Consider the following 19,275-nt stretch of genomic DNA (forward strand, 5'->3'; position numbering starts at 1 on the left):
CCCTACAGGCCCTTGTCCAAAGCCCCTCTCCAGGTTTCCTGAAGTCCCTTTTAGGCACTGGAGCTGCTCTGAGGTCTCCCCTTCAGGAGCCTTCTCTTCTCCAGGCTGACCCAGCCCAGCTCTCCCAGCCTGGCTCCAGAGCAGAGCTGCTCCAGCCCTCGCAGCATCTCCATGGCCTCCTCCGGCCTCGCTCCAACAGCTCCAGGTCCCTCTTGTGCTGTTGCCCCAGAGCTGGATCAGGACTGCAGGGGGGGTCTCCCCAGAGTGCAGCAGAGGGGAAAGATCCCCTCCCTGAGCTGCTGCTCATGCTCTGGGGGTGCAGCCCAGCACATGGGGGCTTCTGGGCTTAAGCGCTCACTGAAGCCAGGTCATGGGGAACTTCTCATTGACCAACACCCCCCAGTCCATCTCCTTGCCCTGTGTTTTTGGATCCCCTCCATGCCCATGAGCACCAAGTTCTCGGGGGCAGCGCTGAGCTGAAACTTCTGGGGCTTTTGTCTCTCAGGTTGGACTTCAACGGGTTCTACACGGAGCGCCTGGAGCACATGTCTGCCGAGCGCAGCCAGAAGGCAGCTCCCCTGCTTGCCCGCCCGGCCGTGCCTGCCCAGTGAAGCCCTGCTGCTGCTCCCGCTGCCCTTCCACCTCTTCTGCACCAGCAGAGACCCGGACACTCACTCACCTCAAGCTGGGAGCACCCAACCCTCTGCATTCAGAACATGAGCTGAAGACAGACTGTAAGGGTTGTCCATTATGGGACAACATACAGTCTCCTGGGATGTTTGTAATGGGCTTTCTCTTCTGAGAGGCTTTTGTCAGGTCCTTTTTTTTACTGCATTGTGTGTCTGTGTGTTGTAAGATAAATAAATAAAGGGAATAAGGGCGGTTATTTTGTCTGTTAGCACAACCAGGGTGCGAATTAGGCTTTCATCTGGCGAGATGCTGATTTGCTCACAGAGATCTGGCTCAGCTGCCATGCAGCATTATTTTGGGAGGAGAGCCCAACTGGGGCATTGCTGGAATGGAGCTGATCAGCTGCTCTAACTGAGGAGATGGGCTTTGCAGCTGAGCAGGTACGTGATGTTCATACCATATTGGCCACGTCCTCAGCAGAGGACTTTGAGGGTACCTTGCAGAGTTGTTCAGCCTTAGGAATTGCTTGGATATCAGGAGCGGATATGGTAGAGGGCAGAAGAGAAGTGTTGAGAGGAACAGGGGGTAACCAAGACGGGTGCCAGAGGCTTCAGTGGCAGGTGTGAGACTCTAAGGCAGCATGTGAGGGCTGTGGATCCAGGGCTGAGTGCTCTTGTTAATGCCTGCGCTTCCTTCCCCTCACCTCCTTTGCAAGGACCTTCTAGAGTGTGTTAGAGCCAGGTCCTTGCTCTGGTGGCCTACAGCTGGTCCTGCATCTTGGCAGAGGGAGAGAGACCCATGGAGAGGATGGAGACCACCAGTCTTGGGTCTGGAGGACTGGATTGCTGCGTCTGAAGGTTGAGCTTGAGCACCAAATCCTCAGCCAGCATCACCTGGCTCTTCAGGGAAAGCACTTGTGCAGTTCAGGGGGAAGGGAGAGGTTTCCTATTGCCCCCAATGGGGGTGGCCCCTCAGTCTGGGGGGGCTTGGAGAAGTTGACCTGCCGTTTCCATTCAGTTTCTGTGGACAGAGAGAGATCCCTGCCTGTCCCTTGAGTTCAGGGTGGAGGGGCCAGTTCCTTGGGGAGGAGAAACCCCCCTGTACCACCCTTGGTCGTGCATGTTCCCTCACCCCAGTGAGCAGCATTGGTGGCTCCTGCAGGCAAACCTTTTCATGCAGTTTGAACTAAATCCGGACTGTAGCTGTTTATAGATTAATGGCCCATCATTAACCAGCAAGCACCGAGCTGCAGCAGCAATAATGGATACTTCTGAAACGTTCCTTTCTAAAACTGACAGCAGATTTCAGGCACCCATCTGTGAGTAATCCCAAGGAATCCTGCTCACACACAAGCACAAATTAGGAGCAGACGTGATGAGGGGTGTTGAGGGTGAACCTCGTATTTGTTGTTTTCTAAATAAACTTGTCTATTTAGAAGGGAGTTAAAGAAAAGATGAGAGGAGGAAGAGGAAAGACGTTGGAGCAGAGCTTGGCTCTGCTGGTTTCTGTGCCATTCTGGGGGAAGCTTGTCCCTGGTTTTGGAGCTCTGCAACAGTTGAGTTGGACATCCGATCCACTCCTTTGTTAAATGCAGCATTTCCTGGCTGGTCCTGGCCTGAAACACCATGGAATACAAACCATCATGGTTGTGGGAGCAGGGTCTCTCTTCACAAGTTGCCACATGGAGAAGATACGGGGCAATGGGTTGCACCAGGACAGGTTTAACCTCAACCTAAGAAATAGGATGGAACAACCACCAGCTGGGAGAACCTCCCCGGGGACATGGTAAAATCCCCATTCCTGGAGGGGTTTAAGAGGCAGCTGAACAGACAGTGAGATAACCTCACCCAGGCTCCCTGCCCCACGGCAGGTTGGACCAGATGATCTTCAGAGGTCCCTTCCAACCTTGGATGTCCTGTGGACAAAGGGCAGAGAGCAGTCAGCTCCGTGGCAGAGCCCATGTCATTCCTGCATGGTAGTCCCAGCCCTGCAGATCCTTTGGGATCAAGGAGGGTCCCAAGTCCCCCACTGATATGCCCTGATGTCACACACACGCCTCCCATTCCCCATGGCGACCCCGACCCCTGCATCATCTCAGTGCCCATCATCTCAGCACCCCACCAACACCCCACAATGTCTCCCAGGTCCAGCTACTGCCCTCTGGTAGTCCAGCCACCCTCAGCTCCTACAACACTTCGGTGCCCCACAGACATCCCCTTCATGTCCAGTGGGCACTGCCCTGGCCCTTCCAGCCCCTCTGTCACCTTAGAGGTGCCAGGCAGGCACCTGTGGTCCTCCATGCACGCTACATTCATACCCACAGACAGTCCCCAGCCAGGTGGAGCTGCCCAGTGCCCCCCAGTCACCACTGGTGCCCCACTGTCATCACCTCTGTGCCCTGTGGAACCCAGCAGTGCCCAGGATGTGCCCCTGGACTCTGTGGACTTCAGACTCTCCCTGAAGCCACAGAGAGGCCCATGGATCCTGCCTCCGATGCCACAAGCACACCCTCTGACAGCATCATAGAATCAGCCAGGCTGGAAAAGCCCTTTAAGCCCATCCAGTCCAACCATTCCCCAGCCCTGCCAAGGCCACCACTGACCCATGGCACTGAGGCCTCGTCTCCACGGTGTGTGAGCACTTGCAGGGACGGTGACTGCAGCCCTGCCCTGGGCAGCCTGTTCCAATGCCTGAGCACCCTGTGGGGAAGGAATTGCTCCTCAGCTCCATCTAAACCTGCCCTGGTGCAGCTTGAGGCCGTTTCCTCTTGTCCCATCCCTTGTTCCTTGGGAGCAGAGCCCAGCCCCTCCTGGCTCCATCCTCCTGTCAGGCAGTTGTAGGGAGCGATAAGGTTCCCCCTGAGCCTTCTCTTCTCCAGACTGAACCCCCAAGTCCCTCAGCCGCTCCCCATCACACTTGGGCTCCAGACATCCCACAAACCATTCCTGGTGTCCCACGGGTGGTTCTCGGACTCCCTCCGATGCCCCGTGGGCAGCCCACGATGCTCTATGGACCCTCCCCGATACCCCAGTCACCCCCCCACCGCCTCTCCCGGCCCCGCTCCGCACCGAGCCCCCCGCCGGGGGCGGCCCCGTCCCGCCCCGTCCCGCCCCGTCCCGTCCGTGAGTCACGGCGGGCGGGGGCTGCCGGCGCGGCGGAGCATCGCGGGCACCTCCGAGCTATGGCCCTGGCGCTCGTCCTGCTCCTGCTGCTGCTGCCGCCGGGACACGGTGAGCGTGGGGCTTGCGGGGGGCAGCTCGCAGGCAGCCGCTGCTCCGCCGACGGGGCGGGCGTGAAGTTTGGGGGTCGCAGGACAAAAGCCCGGCTCCCCCGAGGTGGAGGGGTCGGCGGTTCTGCCCTGGGGCAGCGTTGGAGATGGGAGACGGGGGGAAGATGCTTTTCCCGGCTGGGATTAAGGGGAAAGCCGCGTAGGAAGCGGCGCAGGAGGGGACGCACAAGGAGCTGCGTGCGCCGGCGGCGGCTTGTTGGGGACGGGGCGCAGCTCGGCGAGGTTCTGGCTGCTCCCTCTGCCGCGCTCAGCCCTGTGGCCACGGCGCGATGGGGCGGCATCGCCTCCCCTCGAGGGCGAAGGGTGGAGAAAGGGGCTCTGAGGGCCGGGTTCATGCGGAGGGACACGCTCCGGCTGACCCCCGATGGGGCACCCGCCGTTATGTAAAGGCACCAGCCTCAGCGAGGAGGAAATTTGTCACCACCAGCCTGCGGTGCCCGCAGAGGGGGGGAGCCGGTGACTCAGCCGGGGGCTGTGGGCGCGGGCACCGGAGCTCCGGGCCCCACCGAACCCCCGGGGCAGGGGCACGGCGGCGGGGCGATGTCGGGGCTCCCGGGGCCGGGGGAAAGGCGAAGGGTTTATCGGAGAGCACGGTAACAGGCGAGGGTGGGAGGAGGGCTGAGTCAGCCCAGACACGAGCCGTTCTCCACAACACCCCCCCTCCCCAGCAGCTGCCAGACGCCAAGTCAGAGACTGTGGCATCGAGATGGGGAACTGAAATACTCTGCCTGTATCTGCACACCGGGGTCTCCATAGGGTTTTCCAGCCTGGAAGGATCCTGCTCGCCCATGTGTGGTGCTGGGCTGCGATGGGCGCTGGAGCATCCCTGAATGGTGTAGATGCTCCATCCCTGGCAGTGCTCAAGGCCAGGCTGGACAGAGCCTTGGGTGACACGGTCTGGTGTGAGTTGGCGCTAGACGACCTTAAGGTCCTTTCCAGCCCAAACCATTCTATGATTCTATGGTCCCTGGAGCCCTTCAGGGAGGTACATTCCCAGCAGGTACTTCAGGACTTGCTATCTTGGCTCTTCCCTGCATCACTTCCATTACCCCCCGGCTGGGTTGTTCCTTGGCTGGGCATCCCTGCTCAAAGCCCCTTGGCTTTTCCCAGGTGGGGCTGCGGGGCTGGAGGAGAAGCTCACCCATGTTGAGAAGTACGAGGCAGTGATGCCACACAGGGTGCTGGTGCCGCGGGGGAAGAGGGACCTCTCTGTGCCACCGGTGAGTAGCATTGCCTCCCAAAACCTGGCTCAGCGCCTTGCAGGGAGCTGACAGACCACACGAGTGGGCCTGAAGCTGGACCCCCTTAGCTCTGTGCCAGAGTGGCTCAGTTTCTTGCATTGCTTCCACCCTAGAGGCAGTCGATGAGCTCAGTTTTCCTGGGCTGTTTTGGGTCAAACCCAGCCACTGCAGGTGTTAGGGTGGGCTCTCAGAGATGGGGGGGCTGCTTTCTCCAGTGCTTTCTTCAGAGATGTTACCCAGCGGCTCCACCTCTTGTAGCCTTGCAGTGATCTTGTGACATCTGGTCTTTGCTTAAGGAGGGATGTGCAAAGCCTCGCTGAGCTGTAAGCACTTTTCTTGCTGTGGTTGCTGAAGTTGAGGCTTTTTTTGTCCTTTGGGACAGGGAAATAAGAACCAGAAAGTTGCAGAAATCCACATGAAAGGAAGCCAGTGTTGTTTTCCTTGGGAAACCTTGTCATTTGGGGGAAGGAGTTGGGGTTTGACTCAGGAGGTTTGAGTGCTTGGGCTTGACATCCATAGCATGATGGCCTTGACCTCAGAGATGCTTTCCTCGTTGCCAGTTGAGCCAAATACGTTTTCTAGCACCAAAAAGCAGCAGCTTGAACACCTGATGAGATGGAGGGGTTGGGGGCATTTATTCCCTTGTAAACTCTTCGTACAGCACATTTCGTCTGTGATTCAACCCCTCCCTGGTGAACTCGCTTCAAAAACACTCCCCAAAAGCATCTGTTTTCTCTGCTCTAGAAACCTAAACTTGTCCACGAGATAAACATTCCCCAGGCTATTTAGAGACACCATCTGTGCCGGGCGCTCCGGGCAGCTCTGCACCAATCCCCCCCCTTCCCGGAAACGGGAGCTCACCCGGCTTGGGATCCCTCTGCTTTCCATGGCATGGGGGAAGACATCCACCTTGAGCTGTGTGCTTTAGGACAGCCATGGAGGTGTTTGCCTGGTGGCACGGGGATTCAGCCTAGGACTGTGGGGTCCTTGGACCTCCTAAACCTGCTGTGTTGAGGGTATGAGCCCTCCTGCCTTTCAAGCTGTTTTCCTCCTCTTGGACAAAAGTTGGATTAGCTTCCCCCATACCTGCTTGGTGAGGAGGAGATTCTCACCAAGGCTTGGCCACCACCAGGCCCCTCTTTGAAGGGAAGGCAGGTAGTTGGATGGGTATTTCCTCCTGTGGCTTTGCACTAGCAGTCTCTGACTGGGATGGGCATGAGCCAAGAGCTAGTTCTTCGGTCAGCAGACCATCTGCCAGGTGAGGTTTGAAGCAAACTAGCTCCCCTCTGGCTTTGCTTAAGTCAGAATGTTCAGACCTGGGTCCTGCAGCACAGCATCTCCTTCCCACAGGCCATGGTCTTCTTAAGCAGGGCCACGACAGGGCAAGTGGGAAACCTGGACTCTTCATGGAAAGGGACGTGACAAGAGCAAGAAGGGCCTTCAAGAAGGCTCTGGGTTGCACATGTGACATCTCTCTCATCCCCATGCTCCAGCCCTTCAAAGAGCTGTATTGAAACGGGAGGGTGGTTCCTAGCCTGTGCAAGACCCAGCGCTGCAATCTGCTGGCTTCCCCCCAGTGTGCCTATGCCTGCACATCCCTGCTGATAACCCACAGCACATCCAGTTGGTACAAAGGGGCACATCCTCTGCCTGGGTGGAGACAGCCACACTCCTGCTGGCCTCCCCTGGAGCTCTGCAGGGAGCAGCAGGGCAGCCCTGGGGCCAGATGGGGCAGGAGCAGGGACAGTGGTGGCCCAAGGTCCTGCCTTCTTCGTGCTGCCTCTCCTGTGATGTGTGGGACCCCACTCGCAGCACTGTGTGCAGTTCTGGTGTCCCCAGTGTAAGGAGGACATGGAACTGTTGGAGCAAGTCCAGAGGAGGGCCACAGGGATGATCAGGGCCTGGAGCACCTCCTGTATGAAGACAGGCTGAGAACATGGGCGCTGTTCAGCCTGGAGAAGAGAAGCTTCGTGGAGACCTCAGAGCAGCTTCCAGTGTCTGAAGGGGGCTACAAGGATGCTGGGGAGGGACTCTTCACTAGGGACTGTAGTGACAGGACAAGGGGTAACGGGTTCAAACTTAAACAGGGGAAGTTTAGGTTGGAGATAAGGAGGAAATTCTTTACTGTGAACCTGAACTTCTCAGGTTGCCCAAAGAAGTGGTAAATACCCGATCCCTGGCAGTGTTCAAGGCCAGGTTGGACACAGGGGCTTGGAGCACCCTGCTCTAGTGGAAGGTGTCCCAGGTTGGAACTGGATGATCTTTAAGGTCCCTTCCAACCCAAATCAGTCTGGGACTCTATGGCATGGTACAATGAGCCCCACCTCTGCTGTCCTAGTGAGACCCATTGCTTCTTCCTACCCACGGAAGAAACACCCTGTATGGGGCAGGATGGTGCATCCCATCCCAGTTCTCTGCAAGCTCTCTGGGTCTGGAAGAAACCCCTCCTCTCTGTGTGCTGTGGCCACGGCTCTGCTTTGCTTGCTCAGCACGGCCATGGGGTTACAGGACTCGCACAGGGGCAGGGCTGAGCTGTGCTTCAAACCCTTCCCATCTGGAGCCTGTGTGAGTAAGGAAGGGGCTGATTCAGAGGAGCTTTATCAGGACTGTGTTATTTCAAACTTGCCCTGCGGTTGTCTCCAACAGGCAGCCCCTGAAACCACCACCCCCTTCCAGAGGCTCTCCTGCCATTCCCTAAGCCCTTTCCTGGCTCCGGCGCTGCCAGCAATAACAAAGCATCGCTTTGCGGGTGGACACGGGGCAGGACGGCCACGTCAGGCAGGAGACACTGCTCATAAGAGAAGAATTTGCCCAGGACCCATGAGCATGGCAGGCTCATTGCAACCTACTTGGCATGCAGAGAGGATGCTTTGTGGCAGGCAGCCCATAGCTTTGGATTGGGAAAGCAACTCAGATAGAACCAAAGGCAACTGAGTGATGGGCAAACCCCATCTGGCCCCACTGGCGCTGAGTCAGCAGGAATTCCCGCTCAGCCCGAGCTCCTGTCAGGCTGTAGATCATCCCTCTGGGAATGCTGAGCCATCATATGACAGCAGGTGCCGTCATCCTCCCTGGGGAGAGGCTGCACACCTCATCCAGGAGAATGCTGGCCCTCAGGAGGCATTTGCTTCGCCTTTCACTCAGCTCTCTATTCTGGGAGCCTGCAAGAGCTGAGGAGATGCTATCAGGAGAGGTCTCTGTGCTGCAGTGGCCCTGGTGGCAAGGGTGCAGCCTGATATGGGGCACTATGCAAGGGAGCATCATGACTCTCAGTGATTCTGGTGGGATGGGACCTCTGGAGGTCTGTGGCCTGAGCTCTGCAGGTAGAGATCACAAAACATCCCAGAGGGAAATGTGTCTTCTAAAGAGGCATCTCCATCCTGAGGGTTCAGGGCTTCACCCTGTGTGGTTGGACCTTGAGGTCCCTTCCACCAGCACTAGCGTGATGCTTGAGGTATATAGCACATGGTGAGACTAAAATCGACTCTCAGTAGAGATGAAGAACAAGAGGAGGTTATTCTCTACCTGTGGTGTTGTATGTTAGATCTGTCAGAGGTGAGGAATGAGAGCTGCTGGGCAGTGGGATCTTCATGATTCAGCCCATGAGTAATGCTGAACTCAGTCCCCAGCACAGGACCTCTGTGACTGATGAGCAGGAAACCTTAGTTTCATGCAGCCGCGTGTCAGAGGCAGGAAACCACACTTTGCTGACTCTGTTTCACTGCTGGTGACCTGTTCTTTATCTCAGGATGGGCAGGGATTTGTGGTATTGCCCACATGCAGTTCTTCCCTTCTGATGACCTGTGTTTTTGCTGGATGCCTCCATGATGAGAAGCCAGGTTCCCTATCCCACTGCTGCCTTCCAGTGTAGACCCCATTCCCTTTTTGGGTAGGACTGGGGCTCTCTTCTGCAGCTCTTGCTCCTGGTGACAGTGGGTCTCTGATGCTCTTTATCTTTCACACAGAGCATCTACCCCGACCATGTCCTCTACAGCATCCGTGCTGAAGGCAGGGAGTACCTCCTCAGGCTGGAGAAGAACAAGTGAGTGTGGGTGGGCCAGGGGGAGGCTCGCTGTGAGCATCAGTTCTGCAAGTCCTGGTGTCGCTGCATCAGCAATCTCAGCCCTCAACCTTTGCTTTTCCCCTCCTTGCCAAAACCCCTGGGAGACGCCATGGGCCCACCATACCCAACCTCATCCCCAAAGCTCTGCTTTCCACCCTCTCCCAGAGTCACTGCTGATGCCCTTTCCCCACCCTGCAGGGCACTGCTGGGGCAGCACTACACCGAGACACACTACTTGGCCGATGGCACAGAGGTCACGGAGAAGCCGGATGTTCAGGTATGGGGCTGGCTCCAGGGACAGCAGGTTTCCCACTCCTGTGGGATCCTGCCATGCATTCCCCCTCACACCTCTCCTCTCTGTTGGCGGCAGGACCACTGCTTTTATCAGGGCCACGTGCAAGGACACGCCAACTCAGCGGCGAGCATCAGCACTTGCAGCGGGCTCAGGTAGGATCATCTCCATCTCCCTCCTCTATTCCTAGGGCAGACCAGAGCAAACTCACCCCCGAGTGCTGCAGCCAGCAGCACAAAGGTGTGCTCATGGTGATACACTGCCTTGCAGGCAGCTGGTATCTCCTCCGAGCCATGCTGAGCTCCTAGAGCTCATTGAATGGTTTGGGTTGGAAGGGTCCTTAAAGCTCATCCAGCTCCAACCCCCTGCCACTGGCAGGGCCACCTTCCACTAGAGCAGGGTGCTCCAAGCCCCTGTGTCCAACCTGGCCTTGAACACTGCCAGGGATGGGGCAGCCACAGCTTCTCTGGGCACCCTGTGCCTGCGCCTCAGCACCCTCACAGGGAAGAGCTTCTGCCTAAGAGCTCATCTCAGTCTCCCCTGTTCTGGCAGGTTAAAGCCATTCCCCTTGGCCTGTCCCTACAGGCCCTTGTCCAAAGCCCCTCTCCAGGTTTCCTGGAGCCCCTTTAGGCACTGGAGCTGCTCTGAGGTCTCCCCTTCAGGAGCCTTCTCTTCTCCAGGCTGACCCAGCCGAGCTCTCTCAGACTGGCTCCAGAGCAGAGCTGCTGCAGCCCTCACAGCATCTCCATGGCCTCCTCTGGACTCGCTCCAACAGCTCCACGTCCTCCTTACATTGATGTTAAGATGTGCAAGGGCATGGCAGGAGACAAGGATGATGCAGGCAGGGCACATGCAACACCTTAGAGAAGGCATTCTGAAATCCAGAGCGTCTCAGCAGAAATTCTGTGTTAAACCTGGCCTGGCAGTGCTGAGCAGGTCTCCTTGCTGAGCCCTGGCACATCCCTGCTGCCCAAAGCACAGGATGCTCCCTCGCTACCAGCCACAGATGCTGTGCCGTGGTTTGCTCCCTCTCAGCCCAGCAGCCAGTTCCCAGCCTCCCTAAAATTCCTTTTGTTCCAATGGTGCTTCTGCAGCCTTCAAAAGCAAATGCTGTGAGCACATTTCCTATTGCTCATTATCTGCTGGTATGCCCCAGGTCAGCTCCACCCTTGGATGTGCTCTTGGGCCAAGCAAGGTTGTAGGGAAGAGGCATCCAGTCCCTTGTACTGCTGTGAGCTCTTGTACCTCTGTGGGTCCTCATGCACTGCCCAGGGGCAGCTGGGGACATTGCATTGAGTGTGGCTTCATGCACATGGCCAGAAGAACCTGTCACATCCCTCCAGTGACCTGCAGCTCATCCCATCTGCCTGTGGGAACCTATGGAGGGGCAGGGATTTCCAGCTATGTCTTGTATCACAGCCACTTACGGGCATGCATATAGGGTCTGTCTGTGCTGTGCTGGGTATCTCCCTAATGTGACGACCACCTTCTCTCTTGGCAGTGGGTATTTCCAGGTGAATGGAACCATGTTCCTGCTGGAGCCCCTGGAGGAGGATGCTGCTGGCCTGCATGCAGTGTACAGAGCAGCTCACCTGAGGGGGAAGCGTGGCACATGCCAGGAGCCCCGTGCCACCCTGGAATATGACCACGAGCCAAAAATCCCTGCAGCCATGAAGCTCCACCGCTGGGTTAAGGATTGCATTGCTTCTCTTTCCTGTAGCTGAGTTTGCAAGAGCCTGGGTCCTGTGGAGTCCAGGGAAGAAGTGGGGTCACCCCACATCTCCTGGAGATGTTCCTCCCCCATGCACTGTTGGTTGGGTATCTATCTAAACACAGGTTGCTCTCAGTGGCCTAACTTCTGGTGAGAACAAGTCCTCCAATACTGTACCAGTAGCAGGAGCTTCCTCCTACCCCATGAGCTCCATGATGCCTGCAAAGCCTATCTATCTTTTGCTTTATCCCAGTAGCAGGCTTCAGTTCTTCCTTGTATCATAGAACCATTGAACAGTTTGGGTTGGAAGGGACCTTAAAGCTCATCCAGTTCCAACCCCCTGCCACAGGCAGGGACACCTTCCACTAGAGCAGGGTGCTCCAAGCCCCTGTGTCCAACCTGGCCTTGAACACTGCCAGGGATGGGGCAGCCACAGCTTCTCTGGGCACCCTGTGCCAGCGCCTCAGCACCCTCACGGGGAAGAGCTTCTGCCTTAACTCCAACCTGACCTTCCCCTGTTTCAGTTAGAACCCATCACTTCTTGTCCTATCACTACAGTTCCTGATGAAGAGTCCCTCTCCAGCATCCTTGTAGGCCCCCTTCAGGCACTGGAATGTATGTTGGAAGATGACTGAAATACCCAGCAAATAACATCAGAAAGCAGAGCTAGAAGACCCACTAGCCTTGAATAGCAGTGGCAGATGCCATAGGATACAACACATCCCACAAAAGGGCTTAGCAAGCTGCAGAGCTGGGCCCCTCTTCATGCTCACTTTCCTCTTCCCTTCCAGAAATCAACTCCATTACACAAAGGTCCCCGATATGTGGAGCTGGTCCTGGTTGTGGACAATGAAGAGGTAAGCAGGACTGGGGCCAGCTGGTGCCTGCGGTTTTGCTCTCCTCCACTGCAACGAGGAGGTGGAAGCCAGCCTGGAAATCTCTCTGTGTCCATAGTTCAGGAAACACAAGGACTTGCGCACGGTGCAGAACCGCATGAAGGAAATCGTGAACCACGTTGACAAGGTGAGCCCAGGGGTCTGGATCTGCCCTTCCAGCTCCTGCAGTGCCAGCACAGGCACGAGCAGGATAGAGGAGGGATTGGTGTGGGTGGTGGAGCTGGAGCCCATCTCAAATACCTTGGCCAACAGGATAGCTCAGCTCTGGTCTTCGGGAGCATGGGGCAACTGGCTCCTAGCTCTCTCATAAGGGAAGGAAGCAGAAATGTCTTCTTGTAACGCCCCTGGGAGCATGGGCCACTCCCAAGCTGGAATAGGTGTTAACAAGGGGAGGGTGATGGATGCAGTGCAATAAGGCGGGGTTTCTGCTTGCCCTGCTTCAGCCTCTTTGGTCAGCAGCATGGGAGCAGCCTTCACCAGCCAAGAGGGAGCCCAGAGTTCCCAAGGAAACCCTGTCTACGTAGTCACCCCATCTTGTGTTATTTATTGAGGGGGTGACAGAGCTGGTATTGCACAGTGAGGATGGGTCATAGAATCATAGAACAGTTAGTGTTGGAGAGGACCTTAAGGTCATCCAGTTCCAACCCCCCTGCCATGGGCAGGGACATCTCACACTAAACCACATCACCCAAGGCTCTGTCCAACCTGGCCTTGAACACCGCCAGTGATGGAGCACTCACAACCTCCCTGGGCAACCCATTCCTGGGGTCCTGCACTTGGCTGTGATTCCCCACAGGGAGGAGATGGGACCTTCCCTCTGCTGGTGCAGCTCAAATCCAAGCGCTGCCTCTGTCTCCTGCCCCAGCTTTATCAGCCTCTTCGCCTGCGGGTGGCCTTGATCGGCCTGGAGGTGTGGAGCTACAAGGACAAGATCGTGGTCAGCCCCAACCCAGAGGTGACGCTGGACAACTTCCTGCACTGGCGGCAGGCAGAGCTGCTGCGGAGGAAGCCTCATGACAATGCCCAGCTCATCACGTAAGGACAGTGTGTGAGACAGCAACCGCACGGTTATGCAGCCCTGCTGCCGCTCAGGCCACATGGTGGTGGCCTCGGTGGCATCTCCATCCCACACAGGGGCATAGACTTCCATGGCACGACTGTAGGGCTCGCCAAGAAGCTTGTGATGTGCACCAGGGACTCGGGTGGTGTCAACCAGGTGGGTCCCACTGGCCAGGCATGCATGGGGAGGACAGCATGGTCCCATTGTCTGCCCTCCTTGCACTGTATTTCCCGGGGGAGGGGGCGGGGCTCTCCTCCGCTGCTCTCCAGCTTTCCTCTTAGCCTCCATAGGGATATGGTCCCTGGCATCTCTGATGCCCCCAAAGTGTCAGGGGATCAAAGTGCGGAAAGCCAGCAGAGGGCTCTGGTATAGCTGAGCCCTGAAGAGCCTCCCCAAGCAGCTCTGTGGCACAGGGCATCTTCCACCACCTGCCTGCCAAGTGGCTGGGACTTGGTTTGCAGTTGCTCTTCAGCCACCATCCTGGTTGTGCTGCTCATCCCTCCGCAGGGAGGGCATCCTATGTGGTTGGCCATGGGACCTGCGGCTGACCAGAACCACCACAAAGCATCATTTTGGGGTAGATGCTATATCTGAGCTCACTTACACCCCACCCTGGAGGTCTTCAGGGGCCATGGGAATAAGTCCAGCTTTTGTCTTCCTTTACCTCACCATGGCAGCAATTAGAGAACAAACAGAATCAACTGGGTTGGAAAAAATCATCCAGTCCAACCGTTCCCCAGCACTACCAAGGCCACCACTACCCTGGGTCACTGGGGGCCTCATCACAGGCACTGAGCAGTTGGAGAGCACCAGTGGCCCCATGGAGGTGCTGTGGAGGGTGTTTAAACCACACTGCACTTCTTGTCCCACAGGACCACAGCGCAAATCCCATCGGTGCTGCATCCACCATGGCTCACGAGATGGGGCACAACCTGGGGATGTCTCACGATGAAGATGTGGCCGGCTGCCGCTGTCCTGTCCCCAAAGCTGATGGAGGCTGTGTCATGGCAGCGAGTGTTGGGTGAGTGAAGGAGAAAAGGGAATACCCCTGGGCAGCAAACACTTCGAGGTGTCCTCCAGTACTGTCTTGATGGGGTGAAGCCTGGGAGATGGTCAGGTCCGCACAGACACTCCACTCGAAGCTGCACTCCAGAGGTCTGTTGGTGCCTTTGAGTCTCTTTGGTGGCCCCTCCAGCTTCAACCTGGGCTGCTGGGTGCAAGGACCCTTTGGGCTCGCAGCTCTGCTCATGGCTGCCTTGTTTCTGTGCCCCTTCAGCTTGGTTTACCCCAAGCTGTTCAGCCGCTGCAGCGAGCAGGACATGTGGCAGTTCCTCGGGGACCCCAGGACCAGCTGCCTGCTGAACGTCCCCAGGGCGGACGAGCTCTACGGGGGGCCCGTGTGCGGGAACCAGTTTGTGGAGCGGGGAGAGCAGTGTGACTGCGGCGTGCCGGAGGTAGGGATGTGCTCCCAGAGCCCAGGAAGAGCAGGGGTGGTGGGGACCCGAGGGCTGTCATTCAGACTCAGAAAAGGCTGTGCAAGTCCCTTCCCTGGGCATTGTGCTTTGCACGCTTCATAGAGTCCCAGCATCACAGACTGGTGTGGGTTGGAAGGGACCTTAAAGCTCATCCAGCTCCAAACCCCTGCCATGGTCAGGGACACCTTCCACTAGAGCAGGGTGCTCCAAGCCCCAGAAGGAAAGGAAAGGGCCTTCAAGAGGGGATTCCGAAGGGTTCCAGTTGCTCCCTGTGTCGCAGGAGTGCTCTGACAACTGCTGCAACGCCACCACTTGCCAGCTGAGAGAGGGAGCTGAGTGTGCCCGGGGGGAATGCTGCCAGGACTGCAAGGTATGTGCCAATGGGGTCCGGCTCAAGCTCCTGCAGAGCTTCCCAGTGGAGGCAAAGTGCATCCATAGCCTGATGGGGAACCTGGGTACATCTGTAGCAGCAGCCTCCTTTGCCCAGAGCCAAATGGAGCGATTCCAAATGGAATGATTTCTCCCACAATGGTTTAGGGGAGGAATCAGTCCTTCCATTCAATGCTCTCATGGCAGGGACAGTCAGCATCTCTGCTGGGAAGAGGCTGGGGAAGTGAAGCAGCCTCTGCTTCCGGCATCCTGGACCCCAGGTCCACCAGCTCTGTTAGGTTAGGTGCAGGATGGAGGGTGTTGAAGAACTGCGCAATGTTCAGAACATATCAGCATAGCCCATTCCTTGTGCAGGAAAACTCTTCTGTTCCATTCATCCAAAAGAAAGTTGAGTTAAATACATTGGTTTCTGCATACAGGCGTAAGAAATGCCTTAATGTGCAGAGACAGGGTTGGAAACATAGAATCCCAGACTGGTTTGTGTTGGAAGGGACCTTAAAGCTCATCCAGTCCCAACCCCTGCCACGGGCAGGGACACCTTCCACTAGAGCAGGGTGCTCCAAGCCCCTGTGTCCAACCTGGCCTTGAACACTGCCAGGGATGGGGCAGCCACAGCTTCTCTGGGCACCCTGTGCCAGCGCCTCAGGACCCTCACAAAGAGGACCCTTGGGCAAGTCCAGACTGAAAGTGGAGCACAAGGTATTGCCTGCAGGGAGAGATTTAACCATGGGACAACCCAGCCCGAGGCCCCGTGGTGTCTGGATCTTTGGGATGCTGCCTGGCTGTGGTGCCTGTGTGCTGTGGGGCTATGAGAGCACTGGGGCAGCACTGACACCCCTTTCCTGTGCAGGTGAAGGCTGCTGGTGTGCTCTGCCGGGCCAGCAAGAACGACTGCGACCTGCCCGAGCACTGCACGGGGCTCAGCGCCGAGTGCCCAGAGGACGTGTTCCAGGAGAACGGCATCTCCTGCCACAACGGCAATGGCTACTGCTACAACGGGGCCTGCCCCTCGCACGGCGAGCAGTGCCGTGCGCTCTGGGGCGCAGGTACCAGCTCCCCACCATCCTCACCCCACGTACCGGGTGCTGTGCTGGAGCCGCGGCTCACCTGGCCGTCGCTCGGCTGTGGTCCCCTCCTGTATCCCAGTGCTGTGGCTGCGGATGCTGAAGCATGGCACCGCTGTGAGCTCTGGCTCCGTGTGACCCTTCCCATGTGTCCCACAGAGGCCCAAGTGGCTCCTGATGTCTGCTTTAAGCACAACAGCGAGCAGCACCTTCACCTCCACTGCCTCACCGAGTACGGGAAGCGGCCCTGCAGCCCCAAGTAAGGGTCTGGGGGGGGGTGGTGGTGTCTGTGTTGGCACCACAGGGCTGATCAAACCCCGCTGCTGCTGCTGCTGCTGCCCACGGGTGCTGTCCCGCAGGGACGTGAAGTGCGGCACACTGCTGTGCCTGAGCGACAACACCAGCCCCGTCCTCGGCGCCGGCTCCTACTCGCTCTTCTTCGGCCGCTTCAAGTGCAAGGCGGTCATCGCCAGCAGCGACGCCAACGAGGTGGTGGCCAAGCTCAGGCTGGTGCCCACTGGTGCCAAGTGTGGAGAGGAGATGGTGAGCGGCCATGCTGGGGTGCACGGGGGGGGTTGTGAGCACCCCATGGGGACCCAGGGCTGCCTCAGAGCCCCCCCGTCTCTCCACAGGTCTGCTATGGCGGGCGCTGCCAGAACCTCCTGGTCTATGGCAACAAGAACTGCTCAGCCAAGTGCAACAACCATGGGGTACACTGCGAGGTCCTTCAGAGCCCTGCTCCTGGCTCCCGCAGCACGCTCACTGCCCTGATGCCTTCCTCCCTCATCCCAGGTGTGCAACCACAAGCGGGAATGTCACTGTGAGCCGGGCTGGGCAGCGCCCTACTGCGAGCACCAGACCTCGGGGATGGCGGCAGGTACGGAACCCGCTTTGCGCGGCGGCACCGGCCCCCAGCTGTGTGGAGGGGTTGGCTCCCCGCGGCGGTGCCCGTGCCTGGCCCGACTCCGACCGTGTCTCCGCAGGGAGCAGCAGCGTGGTGGTGCTGGCCGTGCTGGCCGTGCTGGCGTCCTGCGGCATCCTGCTGTGCGGCGGCACCCTGCTCCTCAGAGGCAGGGGGGCAAAGCTCTTCCAGAAAGGGTACCTCCCGTCCCCTCCGCCCCACAGCGGGGCCGCGCCCGGCGGGGCTCTGAGGCAGCTCCACACCGTCCCTGTGCCCCGCAGGAGGAGCCCCAGCGGCCCCACCGCAGGCCTGGCCAACCCGCTCTTCCAGGAGGGCGGCCACACGCGGCCCCCCCGGCGGCCGCTCTCCCACCGCGACATCGGCCCCCCGAGCCTGCTCAGCAGCACGGCGGCCCCGCGGGGAGCCCGGGCCCTTGGGCCCTCCCGGCCGGCCCCAGAGGTGAGGGAGCCGCGTGGAGCACGGGCAGCCTGCGGGCGCTGGGGGGAGGGCAGGGCCTCACCCCGCTTCCTGCCGCCCCTGCAGCCGCCGGCTCCAGTGCCCCCGGTGACATCTCCAGCGGCTCCAGGCCAGCCCCTGCAGGTAAACTCCTTGTGGGGGAGCGGCCTCCCCCGGGCTCGCAGCCCCACGTGTGTGGGGCACATCCTGGGAGTGCGCCGGTGGCTGATGAGTGTCGGGGGGCAGCCGTCCTCTGCCCCCGATCCCTGACTGCGTCCCTCCTTGGTGCCCAGGGAAAGGCCTTTGCGTGCAGCCTGGAGAAGGCTCCTGAAGGGGAGACCTCAGAGCAGCTCCAGTGCCTAAAGGGGCTGCAGGGAACCTGGAGAGGGGCTTTGGACAAGGGCCTGTAGGGACAGGCCAAGGGGAATGGCTTTAACCTGCCAGAACAGGGGAGACTGAGATGAGCTCTTAGGCAGAAGCTCTTCCCTGTGAGGGTGCTGAGGCGCTGGCACAGGGTGCCCAGAGAAGCTGTGGCTGCCCCATCCCTGGCAGTGTTCAAGGCCAGGTTGGACACAGGGGCCTGGAGCACCCTGCTCTAGTGGAAGGTGTCCCTGCCCGTGGCAGGGGCTGGAACTGGATGAGCTCTAAAGTCCCTTCAACCCAACCCAGTCTGGGACTCTATACCTTGGGTCTCTCCTCTTGACAGGTGAAGCCGAAGCCACCCCGCAAGCCTCTCCCAGCCCTGAAGAGCAAGGCCCCGTGCAGTGGCAAGGAGCCACCAGGAGCAGCCCCTGCACCATCCCCTGCCTTGGTGTCTCAGCGGGGTGCCCCCCCGAAGGTGGCCCTGAAGCCCCCCGTGGCCAGGAGGTGACCAAGGATGCTCCATGTGCCACCGCAGCCGGGCTGCTGGAGGCCCCGCAGGGACCTGCCGCCTCGCTTCCACCCTTACTTGAATCCCTCTGCAACGCCCTAGGAGGGCACCAGTGTTTACAGATACTCGAGTTGTGCCTTAACAGACTCCACTGCGCCGTGGGGCTTCCCGAGGACACCAGGAGCAGGGACAATGCCAGCGCTGGTTCTGAGGCGCTCTGGTGCCCTGGGAGCTGCTGCCTTCTCTCCCGACGTCCTGAATGTGTCCTGCTCCTCCTGCCCCTTCCCACTGCCCCGACTGGGGACAGTCCCGCTGGGGGCTGTGGCAGGTCCAAGCCAGGCTGGGGCTTCCTAACGGGGCTTTTATCTCTGCACTTACCACTTGAGTCACTGTTCTGAAAGGGAATTTCCTGGGAGCCTTTTTACTGCAGCTGTTAACTTATGACCCTGACGTGACCATTTTGTTGTGAAACCTCCCTGTTTTTTACATGATTTCGGTTTGAAGGCTTTTATACCAATAAAGACTGAAGATACACAGGGTGTCTCTCAGGAGGAGGGTGGCAGCAGGGCTCAGCGGGGAGAAGGGCTTGAGCTGAGCTCCTAAATCCTGTGCCGGAGCCATGGGGGCTCATCTGCCAAACCAGGCCTCAGACTTGTTCTGTGAACAAAGGCTTGGCCACTGTGACTCCAGTTCACCTCGCACCATGCTGGTCCAACACAAGCATCCATACTTGCAGCAACACTGGTGCTTAGGGACCAGCACACCATCCCCTAGGACACCACAGCAGCCAGGAAACACCCCACCATAGGCCATATATAAGCAATGGATGGGGGGGCAAGTGGCAGCATGATCTTGAGAGGACAAAGGCTGGTTCTGTTTCTGCTATTAAGGGCTCAGTACCATCCTGGGGTTTGCTTTGAGGCTTGCAGGGCTCCC

General features: G+C 58.5%; 2 protein-coding genes across 3 annotated transcripts in view; both read left to right on the forward strand.

Moving 5' to 3' along the window:
• Nucleotides 1-882, forward strand: part of TUBGCP2 (tubulin gamma complex component 2) — a 35,163-nt gene extending 34,281 nt beyond the window's left edge. For both annotated transcript variants that reach the window (XM_065669762.1, XM_065669764.1), the window contains exon 18: nt 506-882. In XM_065669762.1, the coding sequence (XP_065525834.1) occupies nt 506-611 (106 nt within the window). In that variant the 3' untranslated portion in view covers nt 612-882. The remainder of the gene's footprint in view (nt 1-505) is intronic.
• A 2,857-nt stretch (nt 883-3,739) lies between these two features.
• On the forward strand, nt 3,740-18,875 carry ADAM8 (ADAM metallopeptidase domain 8). Its single transcript, XM_065669768.1, is given in 23 exon segments — nt 3,740-3,860; nt 5,030-5,139; nt 9,126-9,202; nt 9,422-9,500; nt 9,594-9,670; nt 11,017-11,203; nt 12,018-12,083; nt 12,181-12,249; nt 12,988-13,157; nt 13,257-13,338; nt 14,055-14,203; nt 14,459-14,636; nt 14,938-15,027; nt 15,898-16,093; nt 16,271-16,370; nt 16,471-16,654; nt 16,744-16,821; nt 16,904-16,988; nt 17,095-17,209; nt 17,294-17,358; nt 17,361-17,471; nt 17,556-17,612; nt 18,175-18,875. Coding segments are annotated over 23 exon segments (2,937 nt in total). The 5' UTR covers nt 3,740-3,811; the 3' UTR covers nt 18,738-18,875.
• The last annotated feature ends 400 nt before the right edge of the window (nt 18,876-19,275 follow it).

Source organism: Lathamus discolor, chromosome 3, assembly GCF_037157495.1.
Source record: "Lathamus discolor isolate bLatDis1 chromosome 3, bLatDis1.hap1, whole genome shotgun sequence".
Taxonomy (NCBI): domain Eukaryota; kingdom Metazoa; phylum Chordata; class Aves; order Psittaciformes; family Psittacidae; genus Lathamus; species Lathamus discolor.